The 16283-nt window shown below is 41.7% G+C and overlaps 1 protein-coding gene across 5 annotated transcripts in view; it reads left to right on the top strand.

The window, feature by feature from the left end:
• Window positions 1-16283, top strand: part of MAP3K9 (mitogen-activated protein kinase kinase kinase 9) — an 85999-nt gene that overhangs the window by 43651 nt on the left and 26065 nt on the right. For all 5 annotated transcript variants that reach the window (XM_077941331.1, XM_028851637.2, XM_077941330.1 and 2 more), the window contains exon 3: window positions 6788-6968. In XM_077941331.1, the coding sequence (XP_077797457.1) occupies window positions 6788-6968 (181 nt within the window). The remainder of the gene's footprint in view (window positions 1-6787; window positions 6969-16283) is intronic.

Below are 16283 nucleotides of genomic sequence, written 5' to 3'. Positions count from 1 at the left end.
ATGTTAGGAGAATTTTTGGCTTTCCCATTTACAATAGTGATATAAAATTTCTTTAAAATTTTTGTTTAATTTTTAATTTTTGTGGGTACATAGTAGGTGTATATATTTTTGGGGTACATGAGATATTTTGATAGAGGCATGTGATGCATAATAATCACATCATGAAAAATGGGGTATCTGTCCCCTTAAGCGTCTATCCTTTGTGTTACAAGCAGCTCAATTATACTTTTAGTTATTTTTAAATGTACAATTAAGTTAATTTGACTGTAGTCACACTGTTGTGCTATCAAATACTAGGTCTTATTCTAGTTTTTGATGCCCATTAACTATTATTTAAATAATAATATTAAGTGGTATATATAGTTGGTGTCCTAATTGGGAAATAATCAAGAATGATGTCTTTGTGTCAGGCACAGTGGCTCACTTCTGTAATTCCAGTGTTTAGGAAGCTGAGGAAGGAAGATCGCTTGAGGCCAGGAGTTCAAGACCAACCAGTCTATATAAAAAATAAAAAAATTAGCTGAGCATGGTGGTGTGCACCTGTAGTCCTTGCTACTCAGAATGCTGAGCTGGAAGAACGCTTGAGCCCAGTAGTTCAAGGTGACAGTGAGCTATGATTGCGCCACTGCACTCCATGCTGGGCAACAGAGTGAGACCCTGTCTTGACCTGATGTTCACTTTTGTCACGTTATCTTTCCTTATAGAAGGGGAAAGGCCATTGAGATAAGCTGAGAGTCTTCAGGTTATCTTTCCCTGTGTGTTCCCTACTCCACCTGGCAATAGCTGGGTGTGTTAGTCATTGGTGAACCCCTGGCTGAGGTATTACTCTTTCTCTAGTCTCCTCCCAATGCCCCTCCACCTCCTGTCCCAATACCTGGCAACAATAACATGGGAAAGTGGATAGTTTGAGAAGATGCACAGATATCCCATTGGTCAAGTACATGACCAGCAAGAGATGAGTTCTTTTTTTTTTTTTTTTTTTTGAGATTGAGTCTCATTCTGTCACCCAGGCTATAGTACAGTGGTGCAATCTTGGCTCCCTGCAACCTCCGCCTCATGGGATCAAGAAATTCTCCTGCCTCAGCCTCCCAAGTAGCTGGAACTACAAGTTCCAAGTGTATGCCACCCCGCCCAGCTAATTTTTGTATTTTTAGTAGAGACAGGGTTGTGCTGTGTTGGCCAGGCTGGTCTTGAACTGCTGACGTCAGGTGATCCGCCCTCTGCCTCCTAAAGTGCTGAGATTACAGGCATGAGCCACCACACCCAGCTGGGATGAGTTCTTTCAAAGAGCCTTGTCCTGTGCTTGGTTCTTAAAGGGGATATGGCGTAAGTTCCAGAAGAAAAAGAATGAGGTTTTTGCTTTCTAGGAGTCATACTGTATCACATGCTAGCGGAAATGATGACCCTCATATATATGCAGCAGTCAGAAATGATTAGAAGTGCATATAATGTTAGATTATGTGGTATTTGGATGCTGAAGGAAGAATTCAGGAAAAAGAAGTGCACGGTAGACTCATCAATGACAGTTTTAGGGATTAGGCAGAGTTGGAGGCAGGGCTTAAAGACACATAGGATTTCTTTCTGGCCTCTGTACGGCATGGCACAAAGGTGAAGAATGTGGTTCTGAAGTCAGACAGATCTGGATTTGATTCCCTTCCCTGTCCCTCACCGACTGGGCAACTGGCTTGACCTTTCTGTTTCTGGTTTGAAGTGCAAAAAATGGGGAAAATAATTAAGCCTACTTCTGAGGGTTGATTTAAGGATTAACAAAGGCGATGGACATAAACAGCATCGTGCTGCTACATAGTAAGTGACCCATAATGAGTGGCTGTCATTATTAATCAAGCATTCCATTTATCTCTACAGCAAAAACGTATTGCATGGTTATTGTGTGTCAGGGACTGCCAGGCCTTCCATATCAGTCCCTTGAGCACTGAAGCCTATGGTTTCCATTTATGTACAGAATACCTAATTATAATAATAACTATAGTGTTCCAAGTGCCAGGTACTCTGCTAGTTGCTTTATTACTGTATCACCTTTAATCTTTATCCCCATTTTGTAGAAGCAGGAATTGAGGTACAAAGTGTAAGAGATTTGTCCAGGGTCACATTAAGAGTGTCAAGCCTAGGAGTTAAATTATCTCCTCTTTTCCTGTTCCATACTGACTCTTGTTACTGTAAATCTAGACCCATTATTTCCAAAACTAAACTTGGCTTCTTCAAATGGGCTTTTTCTCTGAACTTCCCAATCAGGGGCACCACCATTCTTCTGCTTGTCTCCCAAACCTGAAAGGCTGGAGATGTCTTCCTTCTCCATCAAGCCCCTACATCTGGTTAATCACTAGGTCTTTAGTTCCAATGTATCTTTCCTTTCTGTTCCACTGCCTGGCCAGGCCCCCATTGACTTACGCCTAGACTCGTTAGTTCTTCTCAGTACGGTCACACATCACTTAATGGCAGGGATACATTCTGAGAAATGCATCATTAGGCAATTTCATCATTGTGTAGACATCAGAGTGTACTTATACTACACACCTGGGCTATATGGTGTAGCCCAAACCTGTCCTGCTGTGGCTCAGGACAACTTTTTCCTTTTTTTTTTTTTTCTTCAGCTTATCAGCTGTTGTTAGTGTATTTTATGTGTGGCCCAAGACATTTCTTCCAATGTGGCCCAGGCAAGCCAAAAGATTGGACACCCCTGGTGTAGTCTATTGTTTCCAGGCTACAAACCTGTACATGTTACTGTACTGAATATTGTAGACAATTGTAATGCAGTGGTAAGAATTTGTGTATCTAAATGTATCTATAAATAGAAAAGGTACAGTAAAAATGTGATATAAAAATAAAAAATGGTACATCTTTAGAGAACACTCACCATGAATGGAGCTTATAGGACTGGAAGTTGCTCTAAGTGAGTGAATGGTGAGTGAATGTGAAGACCTAGGATATTACTGTACACCACCATAGACTTTATATTAAACACTGTACACTTAGGCTACACTAAATTTATATATAAAACTTTTTTTTAGACGGAGTCTCACTCTGTCACCCAGGCTCGCGTGCAGTGGTGCAATCATGGCTCACTGCAACCTCTGCCTCCCAGGTTCAAGCAGTTCTTCTTCCTCAACCTCCTGAGTAGCTGGGAGTACAAGCACGCACCACCACACCCAGCTAATTTTTTGTATTTTTAGTAGAGATGGGTTTTTGCTGTGTTGGCCAGGCTGGTCTTGAACTGTTGACCTCAAGTGATCCTCCTGCCTTGGCCTCCCAAAGTGCTGGGATTGCAGGCCTGCGCCACCGTGCCCAGCTGAAAATTTTTCTTTCTTCAATAATAAATTAATCTTAGCTTACTGTAACTTTTTAACTTTATAAACAAAAATTGTTTACTTCGTAACTCTTTTTTAACAATAGAGCTTAACATAAACACACTGTACAGCTGTACAAAAACATTTCCTTTCTTTTATCCTTATTCTATGAGCTTTTTTCTATTTACTTTTTTTTTTTTTTGAGAGTGAGAGAGGTCTCACTCTGCCGCTCAAACTGAAGTACAGCGGTATGATCATGGCTCTCTGCAGCTTTGACTTCCCAGGCTCAAGTGATCCTCCTACCTCAGCCTCCTGAGTAACTGGGGCTACAGGCATGCACCACCACACCTGGCTAATTTTTCAATTTCTTTGTAGAGACAAGGTTTCACTATGTTTTCCAGGCTGCTCTCCAGCTCCTGGGCTCAAACAATCCTCCCACCTTGCCCTCCAAAAGTGCTGGGATTACAGGCGTAAGCCACCATGCTTGGCCTACATTTTTTTTTTAAACATACGTTTTTTGTTGTTGTTTTTACATTTTAAACTTTTTTGTTAAAAATTAAGACACAAACACACACTTTAGCTTTGGTCTACACAGGGTCAAGATCATCAATATCACAATCTTCCACCTCTACATCTTGTTCCACTGGAAGGGGCAAAACACACCTGGAGCTGTTATCTCCTATAATAACAATGCCTTCTTCTGGAATGCTTCCTGAAGAACCTGCCTGATGCCGTTTGACAGTTAACTTTTTTTTTTTTTTTTTACATAAGTAGAAGGAGTGCACTCTAAACTAATGGTAAAAAGTATAGTGTGCTGGCCAGGCACAATGGCTCCCACCAGTAATCCCAACACTTTGGGAGGCCGAGGTGGGAGGATCGCTTGAGCCGAGGAGCTTGAGACCAGCCTGGACAATGAAGTGAGACCCCCTTCTCTACAAAAACTAAAATAATGAACTGGGCGTGGTGGCACATACCTATAGTCACAGCTACTCAGGAGGCCGAGGTGGGAGAATCACTGGAGTCCAGGAGATCGAGGCTGCAGTGAGCTATGATTGCACCACTGCACACCAGCCTGAGTGACAGAGTGAGACCTTGGGTCCAAAAAAAAAAAACAAAAAAAACTAGATACATAAATCAGTAACATAGTCGCTTATTAGCATTATCAAGTATTATGTATGGTACATAATTGTATATGCTGTGCTATTATACGACTGGCCGCACAGTAGGTTTGTTTACAGCAGCATCACCACAGACACATGAGAATATGTGGTGCTATGACATTATGACAGCTGCCATCATCACTAGGCGATAGGAAGTTTTTAGCCCTGTTCTTACCTTGTGGTACCACTGTCATGTATTTGGTCTGTCACTGACTGAAACGTCATTATGTGGTGCATGACTGTTTTTGCCATTGCCTGACAGGAGAGGTGAGGTTTACACAATGCACTCTCATGGACTTCACCAAAATTTGATAAAACATTCTTACATTTTTCAAGATGTGAAAGCATGAGAATTTGTTATTGCCACAGCTGTTTGTCAGTGGTAGAAGTTTACAGTGGGCTTACTGCAGTGGTACAAATATGTAAACTGCTGTGAATATAACCTTTCGCTTCCACTCAGGAAAGTATGTTGGGAGATAACCGCTGTCCACTCTGTTTTTGTTTTAAAGCTTTTCTCTTTAAACAAATGGGGCTGGGACAACTGCATAGCCACATGCAAAAGAGTGAAGTTGGGCCCCTATCTGATATTATATGCAGAAATTAAAAATGGATCAATGACCTAAATGTAAGAGCTGAAACCATAAAACTTTTGGAAGAAAACATAGAATTAAATCTTCATGATCTTGAATTTGTTAATGGTTCTTAGATATTATACCAAAAGTATGTGCAATAAATAAAAAAATAAAGTGGACTTCATCTAAATTAAAAACTTTGGTGTATCAAAAGTATCAAGTAAGTGAGAAGACAGCCAATAGAATGGGAGAAATATTTGCAAGTCATGTATCTGATAAGGGTCTAGTATCAGAATATATGAAGAGCTCTTATAACTCAATAATAAAAAGACAAACCACCCACTTTAAAAATGGACAAAGGATTGAATGGACATTTCTCCAAAGAAGATATGCAAATGGACAACAAGCTCATGAGAAGGTAGATGTTCAATATCATTAGTCATCAGGGAAATGCAAACCCAAACCACAGTGAGTTACCATATCACATGCACTGGGTTGGCAATAAGAATACCAATAATAAGGAAAATAACAAGTATTCGTGAGGATGTGGAGAATACTTGGAGCCCCCATAGTCTGCTTGTGGAAACGTAAAATGGTCCAGCTGCTGTGCAGAACAATTTGGTGGTTCCTTAAAAAGACAAACATGAATTACCATGTGATCCAGCAAGTATGCTCCTAGGTATATACGCCCCAAATGACAAGTATACAAATATATGTATACACATGTTCATACACACTAGTCACAGCAGCCAGAAAGTGGAAACAACCCATGTGTCTATCAGTGGATAAAAGGAGAAACTGTAGTATGTACATACAGTGGAATATTATTCATCCATAAAGAGGAATGAAGTGCTGATATAAGTTATAATGTGGATGGACTTGAAAACATGTTCAGTGAAATAAGCAGGTGTGTCACATATTGTATGATTGCATTTACATGAAGTGTTCAGAACAGGTAAATCCATAAAGACAAAGGAGATTGGTGGTTCCTTGGGTTTGGGAGGAGGGAGAATGGGGAATAATTGCTTAATGGGTACAGGGTTTCCTTTTGGAGTGGCGAAAATGTTTTGGAACTAGACAGAGGTAGTAGTGGTACAACATTGTGAATGTACTCAATATCACTAAATTGTTCACTTTGAAATGGTTAATTTTATGTTATGTGGATTTCAGCTCAAAAAAAAAGGTCTACAAAAAATAAAATAAGGCTTTCACAAGCTTTGGTGCTTTAATGATTAGTAGCAATGGGTGCTTGGTAGATACCAGTATTTGAGGACATGATTATTGAGAGTCACTGGCGTGCACCACCATGCCCGGCTAATTTGTTGTATTTTTATTAGAGACGAGGTTTCACCATGTTGGCCAGGCAGGTGTCGAACTCCTAATCTCAGGTGATCCACCCGTCTTGGCCTCCCCAAATGCTGGGATTACATGCGCGAGCCACCGTGCCCAGCCAGGAATTTATTTAATTGTGATGTGTGTATCTTAGTTTCTTCATCAGTAAAACTGAGATGGCAATAGTACCTACCTTGTAAGTTGTTGTGAGGATTAGAGATAGTGACTATAAAATGGGTAGTACAAAAATGAATGCACTATAGGTGTTTAAGAAATGATGGCTCTGACCATCAATCTATGGCAGCTAAACGCTGGAGCCCACAGGAGAGGCCAGGAGGATGGCAGAAGAGTTCTGTTCTGTGATTTTCCTGTGATTAATGCAGACTCTGGTTTCTTCTGTATTCATTTCCTTGCCCAGTATTGATCCTCCAGAAGGTGGAGAATGGAGACCTGAGCAACAAGATTCTGAAGATCACTGATTTTGGCCTGGCTCGGGAATGGCACCGAACCACCAAGATGAGTGCAGCAGGGACGTATGCTTGGATGGCACCCGAAGTCATCCGGGCCTCCATGTTTTCCAAAGGCAGTGACGTGTGGAGGTAAGGTCCAGAGGGCCAGGGACAGCATTTCCCAGGTCCATCTTGGTGGCATACACATTTCAAGACTTGGAGAATTGAGGTTACATAGGATCCCAGGCACCCAAAATAGGTCTAAGTGACCTCCCCACACAGTCATCTATGCCAATTCACATGTTGCCAGGGGACAGTTTCTAATGCTTTCATCTACCAAAAAAATCCCTCAAGTGCTATACGCAGGCCACTTTTTGCTGGTGATTGCTCCCTAGGAAAGGCCAGTAGATTCCAGGGGCAACATGTACTCCCATCTCTGTCCTGTAAGATGGGAAGGACACTCAGTCCCTCCTGGAGAGCTTCGCGAGGATCAGCCTGGCTTGCTTAGCAACAGTGCTAGGCTTTCATGGCTGTTATTGCTGAACTTGGGAGAAGATTAACCCAATGTCTTCACGCTAAGCTCCTAAGCCAATGAATATTCTTTGTGCAGTCTCTTTTTTCTTGATGGCCTAAAAATTATCTTTTCCAGTTATCTAGTTAATCTTTTAGTCAAGGCTCTATCTGTTGACATTAATCCAGAAATCGGAAAAAAAAAAAATGGGTCCCAAGTATGTACCCAGAACTGCAGAGCCACAGACTAGAAATGACCAGCCATCCTCCTAGTTAATGTGAGCCCAAAAGGTTGCAAGGAAATAGATCTAAAAATTTTCCCAGCTGAGGAAGGATGAGCAACTACTCAGTCATCATGGCTGTGGGACAGTAGCATCGCCTTGGTATACAAAAGAAAGGACAGTAGTTTATCATTATTTATCAGTCCATGGAGTTATTATCCTGATGTATTATAAAGTGAGCTTCTGTGTGTGTGTGTGTGTGTGTGTGTGTGTGTGTGTGTGCGCGCGCGCACATGTATATTTTAAATAATAGTTTTATTGAGCTATTATTCACATACCATAAAGCTAACCCTTTGTACACTTTAGAGTATAGAAGTTGGCTGGATAGTGGCTAATACCTGTAATCCCAGGACTTTGGGAGGCTAAGGTGGAAAGATATCTTGGGCCCGGGAGTTTGGGACCAGCCGGAGCAGCATAGTGAGACCCCTATCTCTACAAAAAATTGAAAAATTATCCAGGTGTGGTGGCATGCACCTCTAGTCCCAGCTACGTGGGAGGCTGAGATGGAAGGATTACTTAAGGCTGAGAGGTTGAGGCTGCAGTGAGCCGTAATTGCACCACTGCACTTCAGCCTGGGTGAGAGAGTGAGACCCTGTCTCAAGAAGTAAATAAGCATGTAAGTCAATGGTTTTTAGTATATTTAAAAGGTGTTTATGGGTCACCATTGTTATTAGTTTCCTGGGGCTGCTGTAGCAAATTACTATTCCTAGTGGCTTAAAGCAACAGAAGTGCATGCTTTTGTAGTTCTGGAGGCCAGAAGCCTGAAAGCGATGTGGGCAGGGCCACACCCTCCAGAGACTCTAGTGGAGATAATGATTCAAATCAGGATTCTGGGTATTAGGACATGGACATACCTTTTCAGGGCCACCATTCAACCCATTACAACCACTATCTATTTCCAGAACTTTTTTTTTTTTTTTTTAGATGGAGTCTCACTCTGTTGCCCAGGCTGGAGTACAGTGGCATGATCTTGGCCCACTGCCACCTCTGCCTTCTGGGTTCAAGCGATTCTCCTGCCTCAGCCTCCCAGGTAGCTGGGATTATAGGCGTGCACCACCACATCCAGCTAATTTTTATATTTTTAGTAGAGATGAGATTTCGCCATGTTGACCAGGCTGGTCTTTAACTCCTGATCTCAAGCAGTCCATCTGTCTTGGCCTCTTAAGGTGCTGGGATTATAGGCAAGCAAGTTCCATGCCCGGCCAATTTCCAGAACATTTTTACCACCCAAAAAAGAAGCCCCATATCTATTATCAGTCCTTCCCTAATCCTTCCTCCTTCTACTCCCTAGCAAACACTAATTTACTTTCTGTCTTTATGAATTTGCCTATTCTGGATATTTCACATAAATGGAATCATACCATATGTGGTCTTTTGTGACTAGGCTTCTTTCATTTAGCATAATGTTTTCAGTGTTCATCCATGTTGTAATACAAAATTAGCCACGTGTGGGGCGTGTGCCTGTAATCCCAGCTACTCAGGAGGCTGAGGCCGTCTTGAACCCCGGGGGGCAGGAGTTGCAGTGAGCTGGGATCATGCCACTGCACTCCAGCCTGGGAAACAAGAGCGAAACTCCATCTCAAAAAAATATATATATATTCATCCGTGTTGTAACTTATATCAGAATTTCATTCCTTTTTAAGGTGTAATAATATTCCATTGTATGGATAGACCACATTTGTTTATCCATTCATCAGTTGATGGGCATTTGGGTTGTTTTTGCTTTTTGGCTGTTATGAATAATGCTGCTATGGACACTTGTGTACAACACAAGCTTTTGTCTAAACATAAGTTTTTTGTATAAACGTCAGTTTTCTTGGGTCTATTCCTAGGAGTGAAATTGCTGAATCATATAGCAGTTCTATGTTTAACTTTTTGAGGAACCACCAAACTTTTTCATCATAGCTATACCATTTTGTTATATTCCCTTTAGCAATGTATGAATAATGTTACAATTTCACCACATCTTTTCAATACTTGTTATTGTCTTTTTTTTAAAAAAAGTTATGTCCATCCTTGTGGATATGAAATAGTATTTTATCATAATTTTGATTTGCATTTCACTAAATGACTTGTGATGTTGAGTATCTTTTCATGTACTTATTGGCCAATTATATCTCTGAACCTGAAGAAATATCTGTTCAAATCCTTTGCCAATTAAAAAATTAGAGTATTTGTTTTTTTATTGTTGAGCTAAAAGAGTCCTTTCTATTCTGTTGTCAGATATATGATTAGCAAATTTTTTTACATTCTGTAGATTGTTTTTCCACTTTCTTAAGGCTGTTCTTTGCAACAGTGTTTTTAATTTTGATAATGTCTAGTTTATTTTGTCATCTGTGGATTGTGCTTTTGATGTCATAGCTAAAAAACATTGCCTAGTTCAAAGTCATGAAGACTTACACACCTGTATTTTTTTCTAAGAGTTTTATAATCTTAGCTCTTACTTTTATGTCTCTGATCCATTTTGACTTAATTTTTGTATGTGGTGTGAGGTAGGGGTCCAACTTTATTATTTTTCATGTGGCTATTCAGTTATCCAGGCCCCATTTATTGGAAAGACTATTTTTTTCCCATCAAATTATTTGTCTGTTCACTTTTATCAATTTACCAGAAATATAAAGGTTTATTTCTAGATTCTCGGTTCTACTCCATTAATCTATGTCTGTCCTTATGCCAATACCACCCTTTCTTAATTAGTATGACTTTGTGGTCAGTTTTGAAATTAGGAAATGTGATTCCAACTTTGTTCTTCTTTTTGAAGATTGTTTTGGCCATTCTGAGTCCTTTGCATTTAATGAATCTTAGGATAATTTTGTTAATTTCTATAAAATAGATAGCTGGGATTTTGATACGAATTGCATCAAATCTGTAGCTTTGTGGACTATTGACATCTTCCCCCCTCCGCCCCCGAGACAGGGTCTCTATTGCTTGAGCTGGAGCGCAGTGGTGTAATCATGGCTCACCATAGCCTTGACCTCTTGGGCTCAGGTGATCCTCCTGCCTCAGCTTCCTAAGTAGCTGGAGCTACAGGCATGCTTCCCCCTTTTATTTTTATTTTTATTTGTAGAGACAGGGTTTCGCCATGTTGCCCAGGCTAGTCTTGAACTCCTGAGCTCAAGCTGTTCACCTGCCTTGGTCTCCCAAAGTACTGGGATTAGAGGGGTGAGCTACTGTGCCTGGCCCTATTGACATCTTAATAAGTCATCCAATTCATGATCATGGGATATCTTTCCATTTATTTAGACCTCCTTTAACTTCTTTCAGTGATGTTTTGTAGTATCTGTGTGTTGAACCTTATTTTACCGTGCATTAATTACAGGGTGAAGTAGCTAATGAGAAGAAATGAGTTTAACTTTCCTTAAAATATCTGACCTGATCTCATTAAGTTGAGTTGTATGCTGATATTCAACTATTTTTGATATATAAAATCAGCAATTTCATGTTTCAGTTTAACACTTTCATTGCTTGACCGTATGCTAATGAGATAAATTAATACATTAATTAAGCTAAGCTGCTGTTACAAAGAGGCCTGCAGATATGGAGGCTTAAATAGGATAGAAGCATATTCTCTTTCAAAAACTAGTCTAGATAGCCCACACTAGCAGGGCAACTGTGCCCCATGAGATCTTTTAGGAACCTAGGTTCTTTTAGATTCCCTCAGTGCATTGACCTTGACCGAATGGTTAAATTGGGTGACTGTTACATGTGTATTACAGTTTTCATAAAAGAGGAAGGAGAACTTACTCATGGCAAGCACAGTTTATCTTTAATTTGGAGACCATCCAGAAGTTGTACACATCTCTGCACATCCCATTGCCTGCACTTGGTTATGTTGGCACACCTGGCTCCAAGGGAGGCAGAAAAATATATGTTCTAGCTAGACAACTGTGTGCCCCACTATGGAAGACAGGAAGGGTGGATTTGAGGGGACAAGCAGCCGCTTTTCACACTCAACTTTCTCTTGCCTTTTTTAGTGGAAAACCGTGACTTCTCAGTAGCATGATTGTTTTCTACCTCCAATATTCCCACTATGTTTCTTTTCCCAGCCTAACCCTGAAATTGCTCAGGTTTTATTGTCGCACACTCCAGAGGTTTCTGCTGGTGATGATTTGGACAGAGTTGTGTCATGTATCCAAGCACCTTCCCAGTGGGAAGGGAAAGCACAAATGCCTCATGTAGAGTCTTCTCAGGATGACAGAAATGGTAGACAGGGAAGGACAAGGCTATCGCAGAACTTTTTTCTCCACCGAAAGAACAAGGGCAGGACCTTTCAACTTTTACCCTAAGTATTCTTGTTCTAAGACTAACCTCTAGGTCTTGTCCTATAACCATGATCCTAAAAGCAGGCTTGAAGGAAGAGCCTCTGGTGAGAGGAATCTGATGAAATTATTCTAATCTCTAGAGGAAATTGCTTGGAGGTAAACCTCAAATCAGAAGTACTTTGGATGGTGTGTCTTGGATATTGTCACATGGTCTGCCAGCAGGTCTCTAGTTGCTCTAGTCTAGACTTGTTCCCAGGACTTAGACCTCCTGACCCAGTTTGGTTGATGATTGTGGTTTGAAAACATAATTCACCCTGCTCCATTTCAGCTGTCTTAGCTTCTATGCTGCAGGATTTCCTTCAAGGCACAATTTATAACCCATTAAATGGGCCTTTCATTCCTCCTTCCTCAAGCCTACCCATCTAAGTAGCTCCAAATGATCTCTCACCTTTAGCAGAGGAAAATGTGTGTCCACTGCTATACATACAGCAATGCTTGTATACTGGTGACAGTTGTTACCACCTACAAATGCTTAAGGGCTAGGCTCTGTGGTAAATGTTATACATCTTTTATAGTCTTCACAAGAATCCCCCAAAGTAGGGATCATTATTTCCGTTTTATAGATGAGGTAACTGGACTCAGACAATTGAAGTCACATGCCTAAGTTCACCCAGGTGGCAGACATAAAGCTATGATTATAACTAGATATGTGTGTAGTGACAATCTGTGCTTATAGTTATGCCACCATCTGTACAGTCTTGTTCCTGCACTTAAGGCAGCCTCTTCGGAATGATCAGCCCACTGTGCCTAGGGCCCAGCAGGGTGTCCCAGAGAAGGCCAGGGCATACCTAGGAACTTAGTACAAAGCTGTTTCCCAAACTGACTTGTAACTCACTGACTCATTCAAGAAGTGTTTGTGGAATGCTTGCCCTGTGCCAGGTACTGCCTGAGTCTGAGTGCCCCACACCTCGCTCCTCCTGGAACTCATCCAAAGCTGGGGGCCTCTGTGCCTCTGCTATTCCAGGTGCCCAGGGCCAACTGGTTTGTCTTTCTGCTCTTTGAGTGTGCTTCTAAAGTTCTCCTGCAAATGTTGTGATGGAGGGTGAGATGATAAAGGGCTGGATCCTTAACTGTGTAAGTTCCCCAGTCTGCTTGGATTGGGAACTGCCTCAAGAAAGCTATTGCTGAAATTGTTGCCTTTCTTTGCGCTGTGTGGGTAGAGCAGTGGTTACAGTCAGAGGGCGTCGTCCCACAAGGCCTTCTTGCCTGTTGGATGTGGGATGAGGTGGAGGCATTTTCTTAATCATTTTAAATTTTAAAAATTACAGTAGTGGCCAGGCATGGTGGGTCATGCCTGTAATCCCAGCACTTTGGGAGGCTGAGGCGGGCGGATCACGAGGTCAGGAGATCGAGACCATCCTGGCTAATGTGGTGAAACCCGGTCTCTACTAAAAGTACAGAAAATTAGCCGGGCGTGGTGGCGGGCGCCTGTAGTCCCAGCTACTCAGGAGGCTGAGGCAGGAGAATGGCGTGAACCGGAAGGTGGAGCTTGCAGTGAGCCGAGAAAGCGCCACTGCACTCCAGCCTGGGCGACAGAGCGAGACTCTGTCTCAAAATTACAATAGTAAAACATTTTCTATAGAAAAACTTTGAAAATATGGATAAATAAGAAAAGACAGGAAAAGAAAATCACCGTGAACCCACTTATAGAGATAATGTGTATTGATGTTTGGGTGTGTTTACTCCTATTCACGTGCTCTTGGGCCTATCCCTAGTGGGATCTTTCTGTTTTGTAAGTTGCTTTTTGAATGTAATATAGCATGAACATATAATCACATTAATAAATATGTTATGTCAATAAGTTTATCAATGTATATATTACATATATGTTAATATATCATCGTTTTGAATGAGGGTTCAGTTAAGAAGAAGAGTTATATGCTACTTTCAATTTACAAAGTGCTTTCACATATGTTAGTACAATTATCTTTGTCAAAGATTATTTAATAGTCAGTATGGTTCCTAGAATGTGGAATCACAGATAATTACCAAGTGCAAGACATTCCCCAGCCCACCTCATTCAAGGGAGACTGGTCATTTCCTTTCAGAGCATGGACCCTGACCTGACAGTGGCGAGATGATGCAGGTTACTACAAAATAGAGCTCTGGCCCAGCACAGGCATGGAGTTGCTGTGCCTTTTGTCAAGAAAGGTGGCTGTCCACTTTTCCTCACTTTGAAAAAACATCAAACATCCTCCACCTCTGATCCTAGGAAATGGTTGAAGGGATTACCAAGCCTCGGGAGGTGATTAATTATTGACTAAGAGTAAATTTTCTGAGGGTTTAGTTAGGCAGTGAGGACTTTTAGGAAATTACTGGCAGCACTGTGGGAGCTGGTGAGTCTGTGTTGCAGGGAGGCACTCGGAAGCAGTGACTTAGCTGAATGAGTTCTTCAAGGCTGCTTGCAAATGGTCTTCAAAGGACTTCTTGACCTTTTAACCTTGGGAGGGCAACTAAGTTGGCTAAACCTGAGGTAAATCGCATCCACTTCTACTGCCCACCTCTCCCTGGAGCTCAGATCCATGTAAACTTGTATTTCTCTTGAATTTCTCCAGTCTTTTTTCCTGCCAACAGAATACCAAGTCTTTATTTATATCACCCACCTTCCATTGTAAAAATAAAGAGGGACATTGGCAGAGGAAAACTAGTGTAGTCAGCCCCAGAAAGGCTTCTTCTCTGAATGTCAGTGTCCCTCAGCAAAGCTCTCACCAACATTGTAGCTCTACATAAGCCTCCTCAGACACATTCTCATTTCAGGCCCTTTTGGAGAAACCACAGGTCTACTAGCCATAGATCGTAATTTCTGGATGAGGGTTAGTTGCTATCGTTAGTGATTCCTTGTAACTCTTCTGTAGGGTCGGTATTGCTGTCTTTGTTATAGGGATGAGGAAATTAGGTTTGGAGAGGCGACCTTGCTTCTAATGGCACATAGCTGTTAAGTGATAAAACAGGCATTTGACCTGAGTCTGTCTAAATCTTTCTCTGGTAGCATTCTGCCTATTTGGGCAGTAGTTCTAACATTCCTTTTAGCTGTAGAACCTCTGAAGTGGGATAGAATGCAGACAAACAAAGAAACAAGCCCAGAGCTGCCCTGGCTGGAGCTAACGGGGCCAGTCCCAGTCCCATTAACTCCCCCCCACCACTTCATCCCCCCCCCCACTTGCTTCCAGAAGGTCTGAGACACCTTCACAGGACACTTAGAGCTCAGTGTGAAAACTGTCACAGAAGGGATGCAGGGACACAAACAGAACATGAAACACTCTGTGATCTTTCCAGGTAGTTAGGGCCCAGATACCACTGTCTTTGCCTGGTTGGGAGAAAGGGGTTCTGTGGGACCTTTGGTTTTTATTCTCCAGGATGGAAGTGGGCATTAATTCCAAGAGCAAGCAATGGAGGATAACAGTGGCTTTGACCTAGGAATCTGGTTGGCAGTGCTGAGAGTTCCTGGAGGTCACCTGGTAGAAGCTCCCCAGCATGACCACTACCTGGATAAGTCACATGAAAGGTTTGTCAGGAAGTGTAATAGTACAATTCTTAATGATGTTTGGGTTTTCCTCTAGAGGACCCAGGGCAGCCTGCAGGACTGTCTGACCATGCGCTCACTCCCATACCCACACACCCACTCACTCACACATCTATGAGTGCTTCCTGTGTACCAGAGCTTGGGCTAGGTCCTGAGAATGCAAAGATTAAAAACAATTTTCCCTGGTCTTTAGGAGCCCATAGGCTAGCAGACAAACAACTACAATGTATGGCAGCCCAAACAGACTAAGTAACATCTGGGGATGTCGGGAAGGCATTGTAAAGTGTCCAACGCTATTCCCATAAGCCTCCAAACTAAAATCCATCTCCTGTCTAGACAAGTCAAGACCAACTGGCTACCAGGCGTTTTGGTTTTTCCTGGTAAGATGCATAAAGAAAATGATAGTATTTGAAGTCCTCACTGGGGTAAAGCCATCATCTGATGAATGAATAAATGGTGGGACATTTGAGTTGGATCTTGAAAGATGATTAGAGTTTACCAAGCAGAGAAATGGTAGAAGGTATTCTAGGGGGAAGAAATTGACAATTGGTCTGGGCCCACCATGATGTACTTACTCTGTGTATGCCCTTGGTAAAACGCTCCTAAACATGTCTAAAACTTGCTTTCCTTATGTGCAAAATGTTGATAATACCTATCAGAATTGTAGAGATTCACAGTGATGTTTGTAAAGTGTCTTCGTGGTCTTCACATATAAAGTTTCGTGATAAATAGCTACTGGATTTATTATTATTATTATTATTGATTATTTTGAAACAGAGTCTCACTCTGTCACCCAGGCTAGAGTGCAGTGGTGTGATCTTGGCTTACT

The sequence above is a fragment of the Macaca mulatta genome, chromosome 7 (assembly GCF_049350105.2).
Source record: "Macaca mulatta isolate MMU2019108-1 chromosome 7, T2T-MMU8v2.0, whole genome shotgun sequence".
Classification (NCBI taxonomy): domain Eukaryota; kingdom Metazoa; phylum Chordata; class Mammalia; order Primates; family Cercopithecidae; genus Macaca; species Macaca mulatta.
This window is presented reverse-complemented; position numbering and strand designations above follow the sequence as displayed.